This window comes from Pipistrellus kuhlii, unplaced genomic scaffold (assembly GCF_014108245.1).
Source record: "Pipistrellus kuhlii isolate mPipKuh1 unplaced genomic scaffold, mPipKuh1.p scaffold_m20_p_5, whole genome shotgun sequence".
Lineage (NCBI taxonomy): Eukaryota > Metazoa > Chordata > Mammalia > Chiroptera > Vespertilionidae > Pipistrellus > Pipistrellus kuhlii.
The window spans coordinates 13272522-13282586 of record NW_023425551.1 but is presented as its reverse complement, the minus strand read 5'-3'; the positions used below and the strand labels follow the sequence as shown (position 1 = coordinate 13282586).

Sequence of the window (10065 nt, the reverse complement as noted above, 5' to 3'; positions counted from 1 at the left end):
TTTCCCACTATTTTAGATTCTCAACACTAGATAGATCTACTAAACCTTCCATCCTCTTGAAAAGGACTGTCATGCCCGAGCCCGTGTGGCTCAGTTGGTTGTGTCATTCCATGCACTGAAAAGTTGTTGGTTGGATTCCTGGTAAGGGCACGGGTTTCGGGCTCAATCCCCAGTAAAGGCATGCAAGACTCAGGTGATCGGTTTCTCTCCTTCCTCTCTATCTAAAAATTAATTTTAAAAAGACTATCATTGACATCTTAACATACAGTGCCATTAATCAGTCTAATTATCATATCTACAGTGGCAGATGCCCATTTATTATCATCGCATATCATTAGCTATGCTGGTGTTTATTGGTTGGAGTATCATCTACTCAGAGATTCCCTATTTTCTAATTGGCAGAAAAAATATCATCTGATCCTCATCAGCTCTATAAATATTGTTGGTCTCTACAAGCTGAGAATTAGACTTAAGCACAAGAGCAGTGAGAAGATGTGGTCTTCTTTGATTACCCCCACTTTTCTATTCCTGAGTTTTTTTTCTGTGGAATTGGCCCCAAATCCAGAGTCAGCCACAGATGAAAATGACAGCTACCCCCCTTTTTGGGACCAGATTAATGGTGATATAGCAGAATTTCCAGTACAGAATGACAAAACAATCATTGATCCCAGCAAATATATTGATCGATTAAGAATGTATAAAATCCTTATTGAAAAATCAAACAAATATTTTGCTGGTCTTGGAAACAACAAAACAGACAATGTACTCTGGACACTCACCATATTTTATGGAAAGCTATATGAAGGAGGTATGTACATTTTAATTCTTTCTAAGAAAGCTTGCTTTTTTTCCTTCTTCACTACTGACAGTATCATTATAATTAATATGCTTAAATGTAATTATTTGAATTTTCATGAAGTATATAGTCAATATAGCCACATCTTTCTATTCAGATCTTATTATGACCTAAGCAAATGATTTTTTTATTAGTAAAATCATTTGGCATACTTTTTCTTAACATTTTATAGACATTTTTGGTAATATATATATATATATATACATACATATATATATATATATAGTTTTTAAAATTAATTTGTGAGAACTAGATAAGCATACTACTTGGAGAAAAAATCTTCCCCTCTAGTTTCAAAATCTTCAGTTCTTGAGATATCATCATCTTAAAGCCTCCCAATCTTGTCAAAGAAATGTGGCACTATACAGCCTTTTGTTTCATGAGGTGAGATTATTATAACATGGCAAAGGCTTCTTTTAACTATGAAACACAGGTTGAAGTTTCACACAAAGTAAGGTACTTTTCCTTAAAAGCCTGATCTTTGCCTCCTGAATTGTTAGTGAAAAAATATATCTAATCTGTGGCTCTCAACATACATTCTACTTTCTACTCATTGTTAAATTGAGAAAAAAGAAAAGAATGAAAACGGGGGGGAAAAAAATTGGTCTAGTAACTAGACTGCTCGCTTCTTGTACTGATACAGTAGGTGGGGGCATGGAGCAGAGATGAGATGCTTCAGCTTGGAACTCTGGGTTTCTATCTAGAAAGCTCTTCTCTATTCTTCCTCTTGTGTAAGTGAGTTTCTCTACTTGGCTTTACTGTTTCTAGTCCAATAATCAAATTCCTTCTTTCCAAGGTTCCTTAATTGAACAAGTTTCACATTTTCATGAAATTCTTTTCCAAGTGGTATTCTTTGACAGTGATTAGACTTCCAAGAAACTCAGGCTACCTATGGAATGAAGCAAGGATTAGAGTGTGGTGCTTTGGTATTGAAAAAGCTTTCCTGCACATCTGAATTACTACAAGCAACTCTTGTTTTTCAGAGAAAACAAGTGACCAACAGACTTGAAACACTCTGCTGCTCTAGTGGTCTCCACAGGCTGACATCTCTGAGAAGCTTTCAGCTCTCAAAGTGAATGAAATGTAAAATGCTATGAATGGGCCATATTATTCACAGGAATAACCCTCTTCTATTTTTATGGAGGGGAATATTTGTGTCTTTGTCCCCTTTTCTCATGACTTTTATTAAAAGTTTAAACTTTCTTTCTAGATTTTTTATTATTATTATTTACATATTCCATTTACTCTGCAGATCGACTTTCAGACCCTTCCAATAGTTCAGTCTGTGCTTATGACGCTGAAACTCCTGGCTGTGTATCTATCAACAGTGGCTGGGGAGGTAAGTGTTATATTCACCCCATGCTTCTTTACTGAGCTGTGGCTGTAAGGCTTGCTCTCTATGCTTTTATTATATAGCCAAGTTGGATAAGTTGGGGTCAATCCTGAAATTTTTTTGTAAAGATATACAATTTTCTGTGCAATTTTTATGGGGGCTAATCAATTAAGAAAATAAATAAGAAAGGTAAATCTAAACAATTTCTAAATTATGTACAAAATATTATTAATTTTAGATAAATACTAAAAGAGATCATCCTTAAAGGTACTCAGTGTTTCAGACATTCTGTTGTTTATTACACACACCACCAGCCCCTTCTCCAACTAGTTACTATTTATTCTACACTTACTACTTTCTACCATCTTATTTAAGCACTGTACTTTAGATAACATAGTTTAATTCAATCCTTACCATGATATTAATATCCTCATCCTATATAATAAAGAGGTAATATGCAAATTAACCCTCATACCCTCACAAGATGGATGCCTACTATCAGGCCAGCAGTGGGGGGTAGTGAGGGAAGACCAAATGACTGAACAAGCAGGCTGCCTGGGGTGACCAGGTTGGCAGGGGGATTAGTGAGGGATGACCAAACGACTGAACAGCAGGCTGCGTGGGGCAACCAGGCTGGGGGGGGGGGGGGAGGGTAATGAGGGGTGACCAGGCCAGCAGGGGGGCAGTTAGGAGTTACCAGGCCAGCAGAGGGGAGCAGTTGGGGTCAACCAGGCAGGCATGGGGGCAAATAAGAGGTGACCAGGCTGGCGGGGGGGTGGGGGGGCGGGGAGGAGGCGCGGGGGTTAGAGGCGACCAAGTCAAAGGGGGTGACCAGGCTGGCAGGGGGCAGTTAAGAGTGATTAGGCTGGCAGAGGGGCAGTGAGGGGCAACTAGGCCACTGGGGGAGGGGGGGGGGTTAGGGGCAACCAGGCAGGCAAGCAGGTGAGCAATTAGGAGCCAGCGGTCCAGGATTGTGAGAGGGATGTCTGACTATCAATTTAGGATTGGGCCTAAACCAGCACTAGAACATCCCCCAGGGTCCCAGATTAAAGAGTTTGCAAACTGGGCTGAGGGGACTCCCCCCAACCCCATGCATGAATTTCATGCATCAGGCCTCTAGTAAAAGAATAATCAAATAGAAGCTGAGAAATGTTGAGTAATTTGCTTTTTTCTAAAGCTAGTAATAGATTCCTTTTATCTTAATTATTTTAAAATTTATTTTAGAGTAAAGAAAAGGGAGAGATATAGATATGGGATATATTGTATATAGATATGGGAGCAAAACCTCATTTGGTCACCTCCTACAGGTCCCTCACTGGGGACTGAAATGGAACCTGGGCATGTTCCCTGACCAAGAATTAAACCAAGAACCTTTCAGAGTATGGGACTACCCTTCACCGACTGAGCCACATCAGCCAGGGCTAGTAATAGATTCTTAACACTCACCCTTCCATCTTAAAAATAAATTTTCTTTATATCATACCAGTTTGTTTTCCTAAAGCAAAATCTGCAAAAAAAAAAAAAAAAAAATTGGTAATTTTTCATTTCCAGTTGAAAGGTTCATTTTAGGTCTTAAAGATCAATTTCTATAAAAGATCAGTTTCGTTTCATGAACAGAAAACATGGATCCATGCCTGTGAGTGCCAAAGCCAGACTGAGGAATAGGCCTAGGAATTATCCAGGACTGGTAGTTGCCAGAATCCTGGTAGATGAGATGAATACAGGAATTGAGAATTTAATAAATAGTCCATAACAGAATATGCACAATTACTATAGTGAGTGCTTGGTAAAAATGATGTTGGCATCAAGAACCAGAAGAAAGATAACAAGTTGAAAATTAAGGAAATGTATTGGATATTGATTGGAAAGAAAGTGAGGAACATGAATCTCTAAACTGAGAGGATAAACAAGATAGTTTATTCAAAACCTCTTCTTCATTTTATGCAAAGAGTCTCCACTAGGAACATATTTGAGCATCATCTACATATTTACCCAATCTGAGGTAAATGTTTTCTTCATCCATACCTTATATATTTTTTGTTTGAGGAGCATAAATATAGAGCATAAATAATTTGAAACCATAGTGACACAGTTAGATAATGCACAAGTATCTGTACCCAGAGTGTTCCCCTGGTATGTATAACATTTTATGACTATGATTAAGCCTAAGCTTTCTTCATCCTCTGCATTTCCTAGAGTTCAACAAGTTTAACATCATGTTTTGTAGGATAAACCAGCTAGATTATATAGGCTAAACCATAGTAATTTTGCTAACTCCTGTTTTGAATAAACAGTTGATGATTCCAGACACTTTTCTTCTGCTTCATTACAGGCATTAACTTCTATGTGATTGTTCTGTATTTTCTTGCTGCAATTGAATCTGAGTTTCTGAAGGATTTACCATACCAGGTGGAGTTAGTATCTCAAGAAGAATACAGGTCTGACTTCTGTTATTCGATTGCAGAATGCCGTGCATCCTACCCACAAGCTATGGATACAGTCAACAGGTTTTTTAAGGTAAAGGAATGTGACTATATTTGTATGAGTAGGATAAATGAAGACACTGAGGTCTTCTATGAGATTTATGGTTTAAAAATAACTTTACATTTACAAGCAGATAAAACTGTAAGCATGTAAATATCTTCAAGTGTTAAAACTTACTTTAAAAATAAACCTATTTCTAGACAACCAACTGGATGAATATTTCACAGTATTTTATTTTAGAAATTCATGATGTTGGTGATTAAATTTATTTTAATTTTATTTTGAAATAATCTACTTATATAGACCATGTTATTTATTCTCTAGTATTTGATGTCCAGAGAGGTCACTTACATTATCAAAGATGTTCCTTATTACAACATAGATGAAGACACGGTGATCCTTTACATGTGGGAGGCCCATCAAGTGGGCATTGATATTGCAACATCGAAGTTCTCTGACGTGTAAGATATTTGCTCTATGTGATACAACTAAAGTTTCCCTTTGCTTCTGGCATTGTATGACAGATGTATAAATTTCTTTGTCTCAAATATTCATTCCTCGTCTTTTCCAAATGTCTCAGGAAGTAGTTTTTCTATTTTTTATTTGCAACTCAAGGAAGAATCATATAGTCAATCGATGAAGATATTGAAATGAAGATGGCTGGTTTGTTTACACTTCTACCAGAAGGAAGTGTCATATATTGTATTTTTGACAGTTCAGTTTGTAATAAAATAATTATTTGTGTCTAATCAAGTTTTTTAATAGATTCAAGATGCAATTTATTTCTGTTCTTGGGTTCTATATATGTATATAAGGTATCTATGCAAATACGGCTGTAAAGGATTCTGAGTCAGATTGCAGCACCACACCTCACCACCAAAAACAAAAATGGTTTGAAGTAAGTAGTATCTGTTCATTGCCTGGCAAGTCTATGCAGTTCATCCAATCACCTGATACATATAATACTTTTTAAGTGATTTCTTAAAGGGATGATCTAATTTTTTTTCTTCTTTTCTTACAAATAAAAATGTATTAGAGTAAACTATGTGAAATTTACCTGCTTAAATTAAATCCTAGCAAATATAGGGAATGTCATTTAATAGTTGACAATAATGCCAATGGGGTCTGCTGCTAATTATCAGTCAGCCTTATCTAGGTGTTAATTAAATAAGAGCTTTCAAGAGAAGTCCAGGATCCTGGTCCTGGTGCTGTTTTTCTCCTAGGCCTTTTGCCTCCATGGTCTTCCTTGACTATAGAGCTGTCTATGACTGCCTGATCCTGTCCAAGCCTTCCTGGTCATCTTATAAATGCCAGTTGCAGAGATTTAAATTATCTACATTTGGTAATCAAACATGAGATTTTTGTCCCAAAATTGCCTTCAACAAACTTCTTGATGTTTATTCTCATCACAACACATTGATATGGGGACCTCAGAAAATTTTGGAGAGAGTATCCTTTCATTGAAAATACTGATTTTGTGAATGCGATGTATTTGATTTAGATAATTATCTTGGCAAAGTTTCCTCGCTTATTCATAAAATACTGTTTTTTCTATTTTCTTTGCCACTGCAGGCTCTTTTTTTAACATTCCTCATCACTCTGACTATTCCATTCTTTTAGTCCAGTTATAATAAAGGTTGACACCATGCATTTTAATGCTAATGGTGTTATGTTTATTACTTCAACATTTTCTTTAAAAATAAAACAACTTGGGTGCTTCCTTGCTGGCTTTGCTGTTCACTAACTGTGACCTAATTCCCTTTTTATTTTCTTAATATATTTTTATTGATTTCAGAGAGGAAGGATGAGGGAGAGAGGGAGAGAAACATCAAGATGAGAAAATCATTGATTGGCTGCCTCCTGCAAGCCCCACATTGGGAATTGAGCCCACAACCTGGTCATGTGCCCTAACCGGGAATCGAACCATGACTTCCTGGTTCATAGGTCAATGCTTAACTATGAACTGGCCAGGCTCATTCCTTTCTGATATTTGTTATAGTCACATTTCATTCCTTTGAGGAGGAGTAGCTAAATGTGGAAATAACTTTAAAATCCTAAAATACTAAACTTAATTTCACCAGCAGAAAAAAAAAAAGTTGGAAAATGGATTGGGATTTCACTAATTCATTGAATTTGGGAGGGAAATTTATACCTTTGCAATATTTTTACCCGATTTATTAGGTTGAACTGTAAAAAATAGTTAATATTAAAAGATTTAGAGAAACAGCTGTTTCACTTGATTAAAATTAATGTTTATATCTTTCTTTAGTATTTTTCAACGGCAGTTTATGGTGTCCTGTGTCAACTTTTTTTTTCATTGGAAACTACATATTTGATGTTTGATGTTTTTATATTATTATTAATGCTATTGATTTTTCAACTTAATTTTTTATATATTTTTGTTGGTATATAAGCAAGGGTTTTTAGTATAGCTTTGTATATAGATATTTTACTCTATTCACTTATTGATTCTCATAGGTAATGGGATGTTTTTCCTTCATATTATTTGTATAAGTATTTTACTGTGTAAATGCTGAGAGTTGTGTTTATGTCTTCCAAATCATGTAATTTATTCATTTCCTATTTATTTATTTATTTATTTATTTATTTATTTGGTGAATGAGCCGAATGATTCACTACTAAGAGTTGAAATATTCTTGTCTTATTGCATTGCTATACAAGGTTGGATAAAAGTGGTGAAATCAGGTGTAGGATTTTCATAGATAACCTTTGTTGGTAGGATTTGCCCTTCTATTCTTTCCTTTAAACATTTTCTTAATGAATGAATATTAAATATCAGCCAATTCTTACATTAATTTAGGAAAATAATTTTCTCTATTTTTGTGTGAATGTAAAAAGAATACATTGCTTGTTTTTCATATGGCATATTAACCTTCTATCTCTGAAACAGACAAAGTTGGCCACCATGTGTTATCTTTTTTTAATATGCATTTCTACATTTGATAAACTAACATAATATTCAATTTTTGAATCTCAAGCAAAATTGACCTGCAATTTTCCATTCCTATTATTTCTTTTTAGTTTTGGCTATCAAGTATACAATGAAATGGAGGGTGAGTTAGAAAATGCCTTTCTGGAAAATTTAGTGTGAAATTGGTGTGATTTCTTTCCTTCACATTTGTTAGATTTTACTAATTAAGCCACATGTTATGCAAAAACAAAATTTTGACTTTCAAAAAAAAAATTTTAGGTTAATTTTCACTTCACTATTTTAGCTTCTATATTTATTTTTTCTTTTTGCTAAGTTATTTTTATTTACATCAAGATAAAAATGAAGGTAACTTATATCCACTAAGGACTATAGATTTATTTCTAAGTATAGTTTTATCTATATACCACAAGATTTAATATTTCATCTTCTCATTACATCTAATAAATATTGTCTTATAATTTATTTTGACTCTTTTCTTTGACTAATTTTTAATGGGTTAATTTCCAAATATATAAAACTTTCTAGTTACTTTTTGTTATGAATTTGTTTTTTGTTTTATTTTAATCTATTGGAATCTGTTGATACTTGCTTTGACCCAATTTTTTTTTAAATATTCATTTTATATTTTGTATAAATTATCTCTTTTAGAAAATTCCCTGAATATTATGGAGATTGCTCTGGTCTCTATTGCTCTTTTTATATATGAATTTCAACATATGAATTTTCAGTCCATAATATCTTTTTACTTTGTTTTTAATTTCACAACTTCTCAAAATTTCAGAATCAGCCATGTATTTTCTTGCACAATTCTCAGAAGCTGCTATTAGATAATAGCCTACTGATTATATTGGCTCATTTTACCCAGTCCCCAAGCTTCCTTTGTGGAAAACAACTTATGTTAAGAAAAGTGAATAGCATAGGAATTAGAAATTTCTGTGGCTGTTGATGAGGTTTTCTAGCCAGACACAATGTACAAGATATTATGGGGATTAATTATATTACACTGAAATTGTACAAATTGGTAAGTGAGCTGTTCAATAAATTATATAACAATCCTAAGGAATATGAGAGAAAACTCACATTTGAACTTTAATTTGTATGTAAAATAAAATATTCTAAAACTCATGTTGCTAATAATATCTCCCTCTTTTAGGTCATTCTATTCTTCTGAAACTGAAAGAGACTTCAGCCTGGACTTTCTAGTTACTGTAGAGTTTTTGGAAGCAGCATTATATCGCCCATACTTTGAAATTGGGACAGAATTATTAGAGGGTTTTCCTCATAGGCTACTCACAGATCAAGATCGTATAGTTCTCACAAGTAACTTCAACATACGGGAAAAAGCATTTATGACTTCAGTAAAACTCATTTCGAAAACAAATAAACTCACAGGTATGATTCTGAGCTATAATATGCATGAAAAAATAAATGAATCAAAGTCAGATAAGCAGCTGTAAGCTTAAAGCTGTCTTTGTGGGTTTTGTTTTTCTTAACCATTTAATATTCCCTTTCTTGGAAATAGGAAAATATCAATGAATGTTATACATTTCAATCTCAACATTTTAGAATTAGTATAGATTCTGTAGTTCTACCTCATCTGTTCATAAACAAACTTCAAGGTCCAGGAAGGCTGAGTTGCCAAATATCACTCAGCTTTTGTGTCATTTGAACAACAATCAGGTCTCTCCTCCCAAGAAAACATTCATTCCAATTAAAAAACAACAACAACATCATAAGCAGGGATGGGAAGGGTGTTACTATTGACTCTTATTGACTGAAAATATACTTTTTTCCCCCTATTTTCACAGGAGGAGCATTTTTTACAATCTGGAACAAGGTTATGAATTTAAAACCTGCACGGTCCCTGGCACGATTCCTCACTAACCGGCTACTCTTAATACCAATTTCTTAATAGTCTAAATTTATGCACTTACGTTGATCAATTTAATTACATATAAAAATCAATTAAATGTTAGGATTTAGATTGTATGAAATTTTCTCTGGTTCCTACTATCTCTGTTGCACCTTTGTGTTTTTGAAGTTAATAACCAGTGATCTACCCCATGCCACTCTCAGAAGTTCAGTACATATCTGGTGGAAGCCAAATTAATCTTATGGAATGCCTAAGTTACATATGAATATATAAACATCTATGTTGATGGCAGGTTTTGATCATTTTTTCATTGTTGAATATAAAGTGGCAGATAAGCAAGGTAAATTCCTCTCTAACAGATCATTCTTACGTGATGCCGGTTTGGCTCAGTGTATAGAGCATTGTTCTATGGATGGAAGGGTACCGGGTTTGATTCCAGTGCAGGGTATGTGCCTCAGTTACAGGCTCCTACCCAGCCCGGACTCTGGTCAGGGCTCTAGTGAGGGCTCATGCAGGAGGCAACCAATCAATGTGCTTTTCTCATATCAGTATCTCTCTCCCTTCCA

At 34.6% G+C, this 10065-nt stretch overlaps 1 protein-coding gene across 1 annotated transcript; it reads left to right on the top strand.

The window, feature by feature from the left end:
• Positions 1–359: 359 nt before the first annotated feature.
• LOC118706061 (protein LEG1 homolog) lies at positions 360–9612 on the top strand. Its single transcript, XM_036415197.2, has 6 exons — positions 360–808; positions 2109–2195; positions 4522–4706; positions 4998–5134; positions 8780–9018; positions 9435–9612. The coding sequence occupies exons 1-6, from the start codon at positions 493–495 to the stop codon at positions 9536–9538; spliced, it is 1068 nt and encodes a 355-aa protein (XP_036271090.1). The 5' UTR covers positions 360–492; the 3' UTR covers positions 9539–9612.
• Positions 9613–10065: the final 453 nt, after the last annotated feature.

What these genes read in the sequence shown, in the direction of transcription:
- LOC118706061 (XM_036415197.2), top strand. Translation starts at nt 493, where the DNA reads ATGTGGTCTTCTTTGATTACCCCCACTTTTCTATTCCTGAGTTTTTTT. An exon ending in TGGAAAGCTATATGAAGGAG is followed by an intron (nt 809 to 2,108) that starts GTATGTACATTT and finishes TTTACTCTGCAG; the next exon opens with ATCGACTTTCAGACCCTTCC. An exon ending in GAAAACAAATAAACTCACAG is followed by an intron (nt 9,019 to 9,434) that starts GTATGATTCTGA and finishes CTATTTTCACAG; the next exon opens with GAGGAGCATTTTTTACAATC.